This window comes from Chenopodium album, chromosome 27 (genome assembly GCF_948465745.1).
Source record: "Chenopodium album chromosome 27, dcCheAlbu1.1, whole genome shotgun sequence".
NCBI classification, from domain to species: Eukaryota; Viridiplantae; Streptophyta; class Magnoliopsida; order Caryophyllales; family Amaranthaceae; genus Chenopodium; species Chenopodium album.
This window is the reverse complement of record NC_137860.1, coordinates 34,383,573-34,400,288: the sequence shown is the minus strand read 5'-3', so window position 1 is coordinate 34,400,288 and position 16,716 is coordinate 34,383,573. Positions and strand designations below refer to the sequence as shown.

Genomic DNA, 16,716 nt, shown 5'->3' with positions numbered 1-16,716 from the left:
TAATAAGGAACATAGAGCATTAAAAAATACGCAAGTTAAAAAAACTCGGTTGGAAATAGCCAATAGTTAATTAGTTATTATGAAACAAGATTGCAGTCTTTGGACCGGAAATAATTCATCATGTATGGGCCGCAGGAAAAACAAAGCTGCAAGGAGGATGGCAGGAGTTAACTGCAATGTTCCTGCAATTTAGCACTTTACTATAACACTCGTTTATAAGCCGCTATTCATAAATTTTGTCATAATTTTGTGTACCAAACTTAATACTAATTAATTAAGTATATATTTATGGGTAGAGGTATTAAAAACTTACTCAATTGATTTGTATAACCTGATCCAAAAAAACACCTGATTTAAATTTCGACTTGTATGAGCACAATAAGTTAGTATGACTCAATTTGAAATAGACCTGATTCAATTAACCTCACTAAATCCAACTCGAATACCCGAATTGACACCGGCCTCTACTTATCTATTAATAGTTATTAACCAAACACTTTTACATAAATAGCTAATTCAATTCCTTCAAAAAAAAAAAAAAAAAAAGCTAATTCAATCAATTATTCAAACCAACTAATACAAACAGTTAATGTTTAACCTCTCATGCTCAAATTAAACATGGACAATATTATTAGGGATTTATGTTATTCAAAAGATTATTTACTAACACATGCCAAATAGGCCCAAAAAATTAAAGAATATTTACCATGATATAGACCAAATTTCTATATTGAATAGATTTCTAGCTATCATGCATCATTAACCTAAAGAACTAGATAATTATTGCTAGTCCATTGATTTTCAAAATAAGCAGGAGTTTAGCACTGTAACTTTTAAGTATGTACATGCAAAAAAATTGCCATTAAGCAAGCACGACCGCATGACCTCTTTCGGTGGAAACAAGCATGAACCATGTTATCACTCGTGTTTGTACTAATTAATTAATTATAACTTATTTAGCCCAGATAACTAATTATTTTTGCTCAGCTTTTACACAATTTTGTTTACCTTACTTTCACTCATTAAATAAAATTAATAATACGTCATTTAACTTTAACTTTACAATTAAAATAAGTTCATATCTATTAATTTATATATGATCAATTCAGATAAATGAAAAATAAAATGAATAAAACGCTTAGGTTAAATTAATGCCCATGAATATTCATGAGCTTTCTCTCTTTTTCTTCCTTCAATTTCATTATCTCTTTTTGTTTTCTTTCATTTTGAGCAATAACATGTGGTCTCGCTGTTGGATTAGTTGCATACACAAGTATTTGGACATGTGGAAATAGGAATCTATATACTTTGCGGAAAGCCAAAGACTTTTATCTACTTATCATATCATGGTTTTAGTGGTTTACCTTTTATTTCCTGCCTTTTAATTTGAAACTATTCATATTCTTTTTGACCTAGTTTTTCTTTTATGCTAATCACATACTCGTCTTTAATCTCTTTTTTGTATTTTGTATGTAAGGATAAGATTTAATCAAGTAATAAATTGTTAAAATCATCTTCATAAATGTTATGATAGTAATCATAGTATTAGAATGATATATATTAATAGGTAAAATTATACATTACAATCATAGTATTAGAATGATATATATTAATAGGTAAAATTATACATTACTAATATCCATGATAGACGAAAATATCAAGTTAAAAAAAACCGAAAGAAGTACGGATTATTATATTGTATGACAAAATATGATTGTAAAGTTTTAACGGTACATGTTAATTAGAAAAGCATCCTATGATACATAATTGATTCCTGCAAAAGCATGGTAAAGACCAGTAGTAAGATTGCACATGACAAATGGGATTTTGTGTTGACAGAGGTATTGATGCTATAAAAAGAGTACACAAGATTTTTAGAAAAAAGTATTTTATTTATAGATTAGTGTTCTTCTTAATCGCCTTAATCACCTTTGGAATGTCAAATTTTAACCTTAATTTGCTTTATTTAATCACTATAATACGTTTTGTAGTTTTGTCTTTATATGTCAAAAAGTTTGTGGATGTTGCATACAGAGTATATACCTGCTTTTGGGAATACATGCAGCTATACACATGAATGATTTGAATTATAAAGTTATAATCACTTTACAGTGTTATTTTAATCTATGTTTAGTTATAATACTAGGTTTTTCTTTTTAATTGTTCTTGTTCCACACCCCCTGTGCGCCCAATTTACTGTAAGAAAAGCATAATATAAATCAAGAATGTGAAGTAAGTTAGCATGTACTTTTATTCACCATTGGTAAAAATTTAAGATCTCAAAAAATTGACAACTTGTTCAATACATACGCCCGCATTATATTCTTAGGCAACTTAGCTGTTGTTAAGATATCAAGGACGAATTATAAAAGTACAAGTTCGCTCATGTGTTATCGATCTCAAAAATAAAGACATAGAAGTACTAATTTAACCATTTTGTACTCCGTATATGATTGAGTTGGAAACAAGGCGATTAAATCATATATCCTAACATTTTATGGGCAAACCTAATTATGTACTTAGTATTGAACATTTAGTTATCAAGAACTAAATTTTTGTTCAAAATACTCCATTTTTTAGCTTATAGTCTTATTGCTTTTTGCATGGCTTTTAATATAATTTTTATATGTTAAAACGTAATATAAGAATTACAATTAATATTGTAATGTTACAGTAAATAGTACAATATTTCCTTTATACTTTACATTAACTAAGATTATAAATAAAACAATTCAATACATGAAATGGAGGGAGTATGAATATCAGCAAATCGAGTGATGTACTTGAACTCTTGGATATATGATGGGAGTCATGGGACATTTTGATAGGTATGTCTTCAAATACGTTTGGTTTTTCTCTTAATAAAAGTATTTAAATACAAAAGTGAGAAACAGGGACATTTCGGTAGATATGTAGTTGCGTAATTAAACACCTTAAAATAAAAATCTCCAAAATACAGTACTTTCAAATAACATAGACAAAAGTTGACAGGTTTACAGCCTATATCATAAAATGAATTGTGGGTCCATGGGCCCAGTGGCCCACACGAGAGTACCAACATAATCTGGGCCGATATGGGCTTGATTTGAACCATTGCATCTGGTATATACAGAGGAGTCTAACAAAACAACAGCCTTCAGTTGTTTAATGCTTTGAGCTTTAATATGGGCAAAATTTAATGTCAAAAAACAAAAATAATGTCAAAAGGTATATAAATATAGAAGATAATGCCGTACCTTAGATTTGAAATTTGTTTTCATTCACCTATATTTGCGTTTTAGAGTTTGATTGTATGGAGATGAGAAAAGTAGCTACTGATAATGACAATCAAGAATCAACAAAAACATCTATAATTGTAATCTTCCTCACCTCAATGTTAATCATTGCGAGATTATTGCTAATTATGTACTATTACTTCTTTAATTTCAAAATGATTTTGCGCATTTATTTTAAAGATAAAATCTTGTAAACAATGAATACTCCCTCAATCTCTAACATTGACTAAAATGAGATAGAGACAGAATCTTTAACATTTATAGTTTCAAATGATATTGTATTGCATATGTTACATCTATTTAATGTTCAAAATCTATCTATATCTATAATATTATTAAAACTCATGGGGACAACATGCTAACGACATGTGTCACTCTTATGCCACATATGCACTACATGTCATCCTGCGTGTCATCCCTCTTCTCTCACCATATTGATGAATTGTATTAATGTTTAGTCTCTTTAACCAAAACTCTTCATTGGTCTAATTTTAATGTTATATTGTTTAATTTAATTGGAAAACTTTTCGTATTAACCTATTATTATATGTTCATTTAGTTATTAATATTGTCATCAACCCTTCTAAATTAATTTGATCAAACGAACTTATAAATTTATGATGATCCGGGGCATCGCCCGCCAGGTCAATAACTAGTTAATATATTAAAAGGCGTTCCTAAAAATGTCGATGTGCTACGTAGTTCCTATTTTGTTGCGCCACGTCATTTTCCCAACATCTCATGATGCCACATCATCACTCAAACAATGGCACATCACCCAAGCAACTAACATATGTCCATATAAAAACATAAGGATAAGGAGGTTCAAACCCTCAACCTCTTATAACACATGTGTCTATTATAACCATCTAAGCCAATATCAATTATGTTATTTGTATGGAAAAAAAATCATATAAGTTCAACCACAAGGTTCAATTAAAAAATAAAAAAAAAACTATATTCAAAGAATAAATCAATTTTGGTTTGACAATGACAATTGCAATTTTGAAAAGCCTTTTTAAAAAAAATTATCAATTTTACGTCTACAACAGTAGCAATCCCGGGGCAACGCCCGGGGTCACTCACTAGTTAACATATTATTAGTTGCCGAAAAAGTAATAATAAAAAAATGAGCATGTTATTGCAATTCTTCCATGTAATAAGACAAGGATGAGAGGAAAAAGAAAGGATAAGGGTAGTAGAGGAGAAATGAAAGCCAGGGAAGAGGCAGTGCAAAGGTAGAGCCAAAAACAAACATAAATGCTCAACTTGTTAAGTAGCTCTATCTTTGCGCAACCTCTTTCCCGTCTTTCATTTGATATATCTCCTCTGCTTCTTCCCTACATGTCTTACCTTGTATTCGTGAATTAATTAACACTCTCGACGTAATTATAAAAATACCCAACAATAAACCAACTACTCTGTATATTGATACAAGAAATTAGAAATATATATTGGTACGAGAAATTAGAAATATACTTGGTATAGAATAAGATAAGATTTGTGAGGAAGAAATTATACGCATTTATAAGCCTAGTTTAGAGGTTTGTATATATATTGAATGAATCAAAGGTTGCATGATATAATTAGGTCGTTAATTGATTGACTTACAAACTGCAGTACCATTAGCTAGTACAACCTGTACAATTATGAATAACATTAATCGTTGCAGTACAAGTTTAAGCAAATTGACAAATATAGGGCGATAAACTGATAATCAACCCATATTTTATAGTGTACTGCAATTACTGAATTTATGCAAATTGAAAGCCCATTACCTTATTTGAATTAGTCAAACTAGCCCAATTTCGTTTGGACATTTGAGCTACGTTTTAATGCTGCCTTGCCCCACGTATAGTATAAATGAAGACACGAAGTACTACATTTTTTTTTTTTTTTTGGTCAGACGTATGTATACATTTATGTTTTAAAAACTTGGCGCAAGGCACAACATGGTTCACACGCCATTGGATCTGGGTTTATTGCTAAAAAGTTGGATCTGGTCTAGATTTGATGAGACATATAGTACTGAAAATGTTAGAATAAACAACCTTATTAAGGGATAGCTCAAGTGGTTAGTGCTCCATCCCGATTCCAGGAGATCCTGGGATCGATTCTCACCCCCGCCCTTGTAGACATTGACTACATATCAAATTACTCCGTACATTGAATTATATTGCTACTTACTAGCAAAGACAATCAGTGAGAATTGAGAAGGAAAAAAAAAAATGGAAGAAGCACCAAATCTGTATAATTTTGCTTTGAAACTTTTAACCAGATTCCAAAAAGAATTGAATGCTTCAGACACCCTCCTTAGGTGGAACGAAGAAGAGGCAAAGGAAATGGAAGTATGTGCAGTTGATGTTTGCGGTGAAACGAGAAGAAAAAGGTGAAGTTGTTGAAATTGTTGACGAGGAGCTGAAAGGATCTTTGCACTATCTAGAGATGATTTTGAACGAGAAGATAGTATCACGGCTTAACACTGAAGCCAAAGGTAAGCACCCTAATCCTCGCATATTAAACCAGTTTCTCAACCGACCTACTCAAACAACGATTGTTGTTCCTATGGCAATTGAATTGTGTAGGGATACTATTGGTAGGTGTCTTCATTATGCCCGAATATTGTATCGTTTTTCAAAGATTATCCCAAGAAAACCATCACTAATATTACAGGGCGAGGGAGGTGTGGTTGTTAGACATGAAGCGAGAGAGGAGGTTATAAGTTTGTTGATTAGTGAGGACTAAATTAATCTTAATCTTGCTTATCCTTGTACGGTTGTTCCAATCTATGGAATGGCCGGTGTTGGCAAAACCACTCTTGCACAAACTGTCTTTTATGACTCTAGAGTCCAAGACTTTTTTGACTTGAAACTTTGGGTAAACATATCTGGAAATCTAACCCCTACAATGTTATTATGGCATGTTCTTAGAGTTGTTGATCATGGACGGTGGTTATCTGTTGATTCTACCTTTGACAAGTATCATGTAAGGTTACATAAAATTTTGGATGGAAAAAAATACTTGCTTGTGTTAGATCATTTGTCTGGTGAGAACCCTGGTGATTGGAGATATATAGAGGCTTTGTTGTCTTTTTCTAGTCAATACGGGAGTAAGATATTAGTCACATCGCGGTCCAGTCCCATGGAGTGTTGGGGCCTTCATCTTCCAATGGCTGTAGGCGTACCTTATGTGTTGGGAAATCTCTATGAGGTAGACGCTAGTCATTTGTTTCGGAGCATAGCATTTAGAAGCATAACAGAAGAAGAGAGAGATCCCCTTTTGACAGACATTGGTCTTGAGATTTGTAACAAGTGTGCCAATAATCCCCGTGTTATAGCAATCATAGCTTCAATTCTTTCTTCTGATCTTACTCTTAACAAATGGCAGTATTTCAATGATTATCTGCTCACAAGCGTCGATGACCCAGTAAGCTTTATTCTATCAATAGACTTAATGCCACAACTCTCTAAAGATGAACAACAACTGTTGAATTACTCTTCCTTGTTTCCTGTTGACTACGAATTTAATAAGGTAGAACTGAATCAGCTTTGGGAGGTTCAAGGTTTAATCAATGAAGTACCATGGGATATTACTGGATCAAAACAAACATTCAATACTTGTTTTGAGGAACTTCTTAACAAGAAATATTTCATTCAACACTGTAAAATAGATAGATCCGGTTTAATAATTTTCTACAAGGCACAGGTCTTGATGCACGAGGTGGTGAAACATTTCATAGGGGATGGTTTTGCGGATGGTATGAGAATGGGATATTTTCAGCATGCTAGTTTTATTGTTGATTCCTCTTGGAGAGCTCTAACTTGGCTGCATTCTAGAGAAAAACTCAAATCTCTTCTTTTTCTCCCTACCAAATCATGTAGGCTTATAACTGTTCCAAATATTGCTGAAATTTTAGCATACCAGAAAGCCTTACAAGTTTTAGATTTATCAGTTGTCAACTGTGGTAGCTGTCAAGACTCCATAGGGAGCTTTAAGCACTTGAGGTGCCTCAGACTCGGTTTCTCGTTTAGATCTTTTCCTGAGTGCATCACAAAGTTGCAGTTTTTGCAGACTTTGGATCTTAGGCACTCTAACATCCGAGAATTACCAGAAACTTTTCATACAATGCACCGTTTGAGGCACTTGTACACCGGGGAGAAGTTGATTGATCTGCCTCCTAGGTTTGGGGAATTAACAAATCTGCAGACCTTAGATGTGTTTATAGCAGGGGAAAATAACGGATTAGACAAATTGGGTCATTTCACTCGTCTTGCTGGGAAGCTGAAGATTCGTTTTCAAGAAGGTCGCGACAAGCATGTATTGACAGCAAAAGCATCATCTATAGAAGACATGAAACTAGATGAGCTGTTGTTAGAGTGGCCATCATCATATAGAATAGCAGCTGGTGATACATACCAACAGAAAGATGCTATTGATGAGTTAGAGCTCTTCAATCCCCTTTTCTCTCTGAGAAGCCTTGCAATTCAGGGTTGGCAGGGAGTGAGATTTCCACAGCGGGCAAAAATTTGGTTATCGACCAAGTTGAATTCCATCCACCTAGTGGATTGCAACCAATGCCAATACTTGCCATCGTTAAGTGAATTCTCTTTTCTTCAGTCTCTACAACTTTGGGGCCTCAATTCCTTAGAGTGGGTAGAGCTTTACGATGACAGCAGTAAGGTATTGTCTCCTACGATATGCTTCCCGTCCTTAAAGTATCTATTGCTGGCTAATTTGCCACAACTGAAGGGGTGGTCAAATGTGGATGAGCATATTATTCAATATGCTGGACAGCGTAAAGTCAATCGTCTTTCAGAACTTGGAGTGAGTGGCTGCCCAAAGCCAATGTCAAGGCTTTCTTTTTCAGAACTTAGATTGAATGGCTGCCCAAAGCTAATGTCAATGCCTCGTCTTTCAGAACTTAGAGTGAGTGGCTGCCCAAAGCTAATGTCAATGCCTCTGGCTCCAAGCATTGAGACACTAGAAGCTGTCAACATTGATCAGAAGCTGCTGAAACAACTCCTGGATGCCCAAGAATCACTTGCATCGTCGTCTGCCTCAATAGCATCTTCTACACTCAAGGAGCTGCACATCAACACTGTTAATGAGCTACTCTCTCTGTCAGTCACTATACCTTCCTTGCATGATATAACTGTCAGAGAATGCAGATCATTAACCAATGTGATTATAGAATCTTCTAGCTCTATAAGAAGACCGAAGCTTCGCGGATGCCACTCACTGAAAGAAGTATCGCCTTCATTAGAAAACTTCCATGCCCTAGAGGAGCTAGAAGTTGACAGTTGTGAAGAATTGAACTGGGAAGATATGAAAGATGTCGATATAGAGAGTAACAATGACAGTGCAGCAGCTGCTTGGAAAGGCCTCAAGAGTCTCCGTTCTCTAACATTGACAAACATGTTAAAACCCGAACCCTTACCAAGGGGACTTGGTTGTTATAGAGAACTCAAGGAGCTCTATCTTTTATGGCTTTATAACATGACTGTCCTTCCAGAGTCAATTGGGTGCCTGTCACAGCTTGATCGGTTGAGCATCCGGTACTGTCCAAAATTGAATAAAATCCCGGAGTCTTTTCCTAATCTCAAGTCTTTAACATATCTTGAGATTAAGGAATGCCCAAAGCTAGAGAGAAGATGTAAACAGCCTCATGGCGAAGATTGTAAACTTATTCAGTACATATCCAACATTCATCTTGGTTATCGAACTGCCCAACGGGTAAATTAAACCTTATTTATATTCTTTTTCATCTTGTATGTAGCTTAGCTTATAAATCTTATAATTAATGGCTTAACACTATAGTTGCTACTATATATCAGCTAAAAAATGTAATTAATTTGTTTGGTGCTTTTGTTGATTAATTTTGGCAGGAGTGTTGCTAATACCTTTTATGTTACAGGATGTTCCTGACAATTGAGGCTTTGGATTTTGAGCTTCTCTTAAGATTAGCTTGTTCTTAAAGGGTATCATCTTTCAATCTCTTCAACTCTGTTTATACTAGCAAAGTAGCAAGCATTGGTTTTATTGGTTGTATAATTCTTCACTCAAGTAAACTTTGTTCTACTTTATACTAGCAGGTCATGTCGTATTCGGCGTCATCAAGAACATGGGCACATGGCCTAGGCGCGCTCATCAGGGTTCGCTTGCCAATCGGGCCATACTAGCTCGCTAGCCAAGAGGCTGGGGAATTGTAATGAGGCAGAGTCAGGTTGCCTGCCTTGACTATTTAGGCATCTGATTATCTTGTACCCTTAATAAGTTTAAGATCTGAAGTTTAATAAAGGGAGTAAAATGATTTATGTAAAATAACACTACGACTCCTTTGAAAATAGTTGCTAGATTGAAAATAGTAAAATGATTTATGTAAAACAGATGCATGATTGCTGATACATCCTTAAAGATCAGAGGTAGCTAGAACCTAGAAGTGGTTTATATGCCTCAATATAATTATAAGGATGGGTGATGCACAAAATCAAAAATTTGTAACAAATTGAATTCAAATTAAGGAACTAAATTTGACAATCTTTATCTTTTCATCTTCTTCTACTTGAATCCAATTCTAATTAATTTTATAGCAATGCTTATAAGAATTGACATGGACTTTTACTTTTTATTTATTTATTTATTTTAAGTTGATTAGTTAATATAATCATAGAACACAAAATCTTATATGTTATAGGGGGTAATTTGTTAGTGTTTTAGGAGTTACACGATCAGTGTTATAGGGGTCACATAACGTGCTGACATCAGATGTCAACACTATTACCCAAAAAAAAAAGTGTTACCAAAATTGAGTCGTCATAAATTGGTATCATTTTCTAATTCCTAAATACAAATCTCACTTCAGTGCCTTTTTGGTGCAGCAGGCCACATGGTGTGGCCTGCTGCCAAGTCAGCAAAAATAATGGGAGTTACTGGTATTGTCAAGGTTACTTGTATTTTTCAGGTGTTACTTGTATTTTTTTTCAGGAGTTACTTGTATGATTACTTATTTAGGGGTTACTTATAATTTTTTTTTCAAGAGTTATTTGTATGGATTACTTATTCAGGGGTTACTGATTACTTGTATTTTTTAGGGGTTACTTGTTTTTTTTAAGGGGTTACTTGTATGGATTACTTATTCAGGGGTTACTTGTATGAGTTAATTCAAGAGTTACTTGTATGATTAATTATTCAAGGGTTACTTATATGAGTTACTAGCTTATTTAAGGGTTACTTGTATGCATAGGTTACTTGTATGAGTTACTTATTCAAGGTTACTTGTATGAGTTACTTGTTCAAGGGTTGCTTGTACGTATGCCCTATACCAAACCGGTAACACCCTACAAGTAACCCCGACCAAAATTAGTAACACCCTACAAGTAACCCCTGACCAAAACCAGTAACATCGTACAAGTAACTCTTGAAAAAAAAAAATTGTATTCCGGGTTACTTGTTTCAATTCTGGAGTTACTTGTATTCTGGGGTTACTTGTATGGAACACTTGAATGGGTTGAGTAACCCCAGATCAAAATATCGTACCAAACCAATAACACCCTACAAGTAACCCCATACCAAAACTAGTAACACGTATACAAGTAACCCCATAATACAAGTAATACCTACAAGTAACCCCTGACCAAAACCAGTAACACCCATACAAGTAACCCCAGAATACAGGTAACACCTACAAGTAACCCCTGACAAAACCAGTAACACCCATACAAGTAACCCCAGAAACAAGTAACACCTATAGTAACAAAATACAAGTAACCTCTGCCGCACCATGTGGCCAGCCACATACAAAAATTTGTGATCTCACTTTCATAATATTTTACTCCAATACAACTTTCACTTAAAAAAAGTAAAGGGGTATAACTGTATAAGTAATAGTGGAGATTATGTGAGGAGATATGTACATAAAATATACTTCGTATATAAAAGAAGATGTCTAAAAAAAAATGATGCACTTAAAAACGTTCAGTTTAAAAAAAAGATGTATATTAAACAAAAAAAAAGGCTCAGAATCCACAAAAAAATTCCAACTGGTGAAGGAATAAAAAAGAATCGATCTCAAGATTTCTTAGAATCGGGAGGAAAGATATAATAACTTGAACTACCCCTCACTCTCATGATAAATAAATTGTAAGTGCAAAACATTAATTATATTATGGGCGTGTTCGGCAAAATATAGCTGTCGAGGTAGCTGTAGCTGTGGAGGTAGCTGTTAGTTGTGTAGGTAGGTGTTAGCTGTCAACAAGCTGTTGGCTGTGAAGATAAATAATTTAGATATGAATGTTCGGTAAAGTAGCGGTTGACTAGCTGTTACATATAAAAATCAATATTTTATTTTTAAAACTATAGATTAAAGGAAATTTTGTTTTTTACCACCTCACAAAAACACGAAAATCTCTTTTACCACCTCCCAAAAAAAGTATTTTACTTTACCACCTCATAAAAAACACGAATATAGGTTTTACCACCACTTAACGGTTTCCATCCAAAAATTCCGTTAAGTGTGGCCCACAGTAACACGTGTCAGCATTTTATTTGTTAAAAAAAAAAGAGAAATTAAAAAAAAAAACAAAAAAAAACCTAAAACTACTCCGGCCACCACCGCGGCACCACCCCCGCGCCACCGCCGCCTTCCCCCCCAACTCACCACAGCACTCCCCGAAACCACCACCTGCGTCGCACCACCAGCCCCAACCCACCTAAACCCTCCCCCTCCCTTTCCCGCAACCGTAACACCCCCAAAAACCACCAAACCCAAAACCCTCCTTCCCTAATACGGTCACGATTTCGGCCACAAATGGCCGAAATCGGCCGGTTTTAAGGCTGAGTGGCCTTAACCGGCCGATTTCGGCCATTTGTGGCCGAAATCGTGGCTATTTTGGGGGGATTCGTGGTCATTGAGGGTTGTGGGTTGGTGGTTTTTGGGTCGATTGCGGTTGCGGGAGATGGAAGGGGGCGTTCAGGTGGGTTGGAAGAGGGAGGGGGTGGAGTTGCGCCGCCAGTGGTAGGTTCGGGGGGTAGTTGTGGGTTAGGTGGTGGCGTGGTGGTGGCGCTGTGGCGGTGGCTGGGTAGCTTTAGAGTTTTTTAATTTTTTTTTCTTTTTTTTTTATTTTTTTCTTTTTTTGGCCAATAATAGCACGACACGTGGCTTTATGGGCCCACTTAACGAATTCTTAAACGGAATCAGTTAAGTGGTGGTAAAACCTATATTCGTGTTTTTTATGAGGTGGTAAAGTAAAATACTTTTTTTGGGAGGTGGTAAAAGAGATTTTCGTGTTTTTGTGAGGTGGTAAAAAACAAAATAGCCTAGATTAAATTTTCAACCGCTACCTTAAAAGCTACCTCTAATTTCAAAAGCTAATTTTTCTAACTTTCCACAAAAGCTACCTCAACCACTAAAAGCTACCCTAACCATTACCTTACCAAACACTCACATTATTTGTTAAGTAGTGGTTTGACCATGTCAAACCACTAAAAGCTACCTAAAAGCTACTCAAAAGCTAGCGCCGAACACGCCCTATATGTAGTAAATCACTTCATTTATCCAAAGCGCAAAACATAAACTTAATATCCAATGTTGATATTTTTTTTACGAGTAGTACAATTTAAATCGTAGAATGATAATAATCATACTATTAAAAAAAGGAAAAAGAAAAAACAAAACCGTGTAATCAGTCTTAAAATTAGGAAATTTAAAATTCTGTTACCAATTACATCCTTTTTATTTATTTTTTTATTTTTAATAAGATAGGAAAATTTTAGAATTCGAATCCGAGTAAAAGTATATCTTCGTGACTTAGAATAATGGTGTTATATGACTTCTATATATATCCTAATATTCACTGCAATCTAGGTTCAAAAGGGGTCGAAAAGGCTTAGAAAAAAAAAAAAAAAAAAATTAAAGGATGACATATGTTAAGTTTGAACAATTTGTGTTCGAGTTAGAGAGATTGGGATGTTTAGGGTTCTTATTATCTTTGTATTTGTCAATATATTTTCCTTCCCTACACGTCTTTACGGCGATCGTGCAGCTAATGGTTGGTGTAATTTTCATTGTATCCAATGTCAATATCCTCATTAATTACATTCTTCCGGTAACTATTCTATCTCTCTTGTTTCCTTTACTAAATTAATCGTAGTATTCTAAACTTCTACGTTTTTTTTTTTTTTTATTGTTTTAGATCGTGTTAATTTTCGTTAATTATGTGAAAATTGAATTATAATTTTTAATTGGGTTTGTTCGTTTGCACTATACTGATTATGGAGTATATATTAAAGTGTTTCAACTTTTTAGGGGTTTTTTTGTTTAGGGTAAGTTAAGTTGTACTACATCAATTGATTATGTGGAATTTTTAAACTTCAATTCACCTTGAAAATTTTTATTAGGTTTTTTTTTTTTTTTTTCCCTCTGATCTGTACAGTTTTATTTTTAGAGAATAGAAGTTTTACTCCATACTCCTAAAACTTTATCAAATTTGGATTTTGCTGTACAGATTTGTCAACTCCAGTAGTTTGACTTAATTTCTATAGTATATTTTTAAAAATTTATGAAATTTAGTCAATTTGATAGGAAAAAAAAAAAAATCAATTTTCATGACCATGATCTATTGTAGTTTAATTTTGGGATTATAGCAGATTGTGTTCCCTAGTGAGATTATAGGAAATTTTCATATTAAGGGCCTTTTCACATTTACTTAATTTCAGTTTAGTTCAGTTCAGCTCTAATCAGTTCAGTTCAGTTACAATCAGTTCAGTTCAGTTCCAATCATTTCAGTTCAGTTCAGCTCTTAATTTTCCTCTCACATAAAATATTCATTTCAGCTCAATTCAGTTCAGTTCAGTTCCAATCAGTTCAGTTCAGCTCCAATCAGTTCAGTTCAGCTCAATTCAGTAAATATGAACAGACCCTAAATTACACTTAAAATAATTTATTATCATTATTACCGCAATTTATTACTGTCTGCCAAACGGGCGGACGGTGATGTAACGGTGAGGTAACATGTGTCATTGGTAAAAAATAAAGTATAGAAGTATAGATAGATTACTCCGCATATATAATATGATTATCATACATGTTTGTAGGAAACAGAAGCATCATCAAAGGATGAGGAACTAAAACTCATGCAAAAATCCGTTGACGGACTAATAATGGAGAAGAAGAAGTGGATGGTGGAGAGACCAAAGCTTATGAAACAAGTATTAGAGGAGAAACAGAAGCTTAGGGAAGAAGCAACAATGGAGAAGAAGATGTGGGAGGAGGAGAAACAAAAACTTGAGGAACACGCAACAACGGAGAAGAAGATGTGGGAGGAGGAGAAACAAAAACTTGAGGAACAAGTAATAGCAGAGAAGAAGATGTGGGAGGAGGAGAAACTGAGCCTTACGGAGCAAGTGGAAGAAGCACGAGCACGAATCGAGTTGTACTCATACGAGATGATCTACCATAAGAAGTTGTCGAAACTCGAAGAGCAAGTAAAAAACATGGAGGAGGAAAGGCAAGAGTTTATGAAGAAAAATTTGGCGAATGGGGAAGAAAAGGATAAAGAAAAAGAAAAACTCGAAGAGAAGTGTACGGTATTAAGCAAGGAAAAGAAGGAGCTTTTAAAGGTGGTTGAAGAGTTTAAGGTTTATTTCCAACACAATGTGGGTGAAAATTACAAACAAAATTGGGAGTGCGAAAGAAATAACCTAAAGTCACAGATTAATCACCTATTAAATGTTATTGCAAAATATGAGGAACTTAGTCACCGACAACAATATATGATTTTACTCGTTACCGACCACTACCGTCACAATGCGGCCTACCAGAGTACTGAGGAAACAAGCGATATGTCACCTGATTACTAGACTTTTAAATAGTTACATTTTGGTGGTTGAAATTTAGCAGTAGTTTGATTATTGATTGGATCTTAATTATTTTGCTTAGTTTTTGTTTTTTTTCGGACTATAATAAATTTATGATCATTTTTTTTTTATCAACGTTGGTTGTTTGAACAGGGTTGCTTAAACTAGCTAAATCAATATTATTACTCCAATGGTAAGCTACATACTAATATTCTTTCTTCGATATTTTATAAATTCATGGACTAGCTAGGTACATACATCTCTCTAATTTTGTTATTGGTCAGTTAGTTGATTACTATATCAAAGAAACAAATTTATGGACTGTTATACACATTTCTAGTCACATTATATGACTGCATCATTAATACAGAAAATATGCTAGAAAACTGCCTGAAACTACGTTAATTTATCACATGCATTATAAGACTTACCGATTTAATTTAGGGGAGTGCAGTTCTCTTTACATGCCCATTATACATTATGTGCACCTATATTAATTAAAGTAATGCAAGTATTTCTCAATAAATCCCAACACAAACATTTAAGTTTGTTTGATACTAATGAAAGCTTGGTCTAGTAGTAGAGATTTCGGCTTTTGATCTTTATGTCATGATCGAGCCTAGACAGATTAGGCCAAACTTTCCCCTACTCCAAATTTGTTAAGGAGTCTGGTGGATTAAGGCTAAATTTAGGGAGGTTAGGTCGTTTACCTTAAATTATACATCATCAAATTAATTTAAAACTACAATGAAAATTCATTCATATAATTCAATGATGTACTTACACGCACAACTTTCTATTACAACAATATAGAGTTATAGAGTATCAAGTCACATTTAATTTCTAGTTTGCTAGATCCCTGTAATACCGACCAACTTTGTCCACCCAAATGTGACTCCCATGGCTATCCATCCACCTACCAACACTCTTATTGATGATCTCAAAGCCGGAGCCTTTCCTAGGACGGCCCCGAGCCAACCAAAGGCGAATAGCGCGAGTGTCACCGTTGCTAGCACCGAAACCAACCTTGCCTTGTAGGATTTTATGAACGCGGCTGCAAGGAGTGGCACCCCTCCTCCAGCTGCAAATGCAGCGGCTGAGGCAGCCGCAGCACATATCGGGCTTGGTAGGGCCCGTTTTTTATCCTCCAGGGAGCCAGGCGGGCTAGGATGGGCCTCTTGGTCACGGAGGAGTTGTGCAAGCTCAGCATCCCGTTGGGCCCAAACCGACACAAGCTCGCCTAAGGCCATGCTACATGCCCCACCAAACAAGCCCGCAAGCCCGGTAAGGGCCATCGTACCCGGGTCGGGCCGGACAGCCCCGACCCCGATCATGAGGGAGGCAACGGATAGGAGTCCATCATTCGCCCCAAGGATCGCAGCCCGGAGCCATTGGGCACGTTTCGAGTAATCAGGTCCATCGGACTCATGTTCGATTTCGATGCTTGAAGTGATGGTAGGCTTCACTTGGTTAAAGGAGGGTTTTTCATTGCTATTAGAATGATTAGAAGACATAGGAGAAGTTTTTGTAAAGACAAAGAAATTAAAAAAAGATGAGAAGTTTAGGAAAATGAGAAGTTTGTATGTTT

The 16,716-nt window shown here is 35.1% G+C and overlaps 1 protein-coding gene and 1 pseudogene across 1 annotated transcript; one reads left to right on the top strand and one right to left on the bottom strand.

Moving 5' to 3' along the window:
• The first annotated feature begins 6,068 nt into the window (after positions 1 to 6,068).
• Positions 6,069 to 8,919, top strand: LOC145620133 (disease resistance protein RGA2-like). Its single transcript, XM_081674777.1, has 2 exons — positions 6,069 to 8,830; positions 8,904 to 8,919. Exons 1-2 carry the CDS (start codon positions 6,069 to 6,071, stop codon positions 8,917 to 8,919), a joined length of 2,778 nt encoding a protein of 925 aa, XP_081530903.1.
• Positions 8,920 to 15,979: 7,060 nt separating this feature from the next.
• Positions 15,980 to 16,672, bottom strand: LOC145621292 (vacuolar iron transporter homolog 2 pseudogene; annotated as a pseudogene).
• Positions 16,673 to 16,716: the final 44 nt, after the last annotated feature.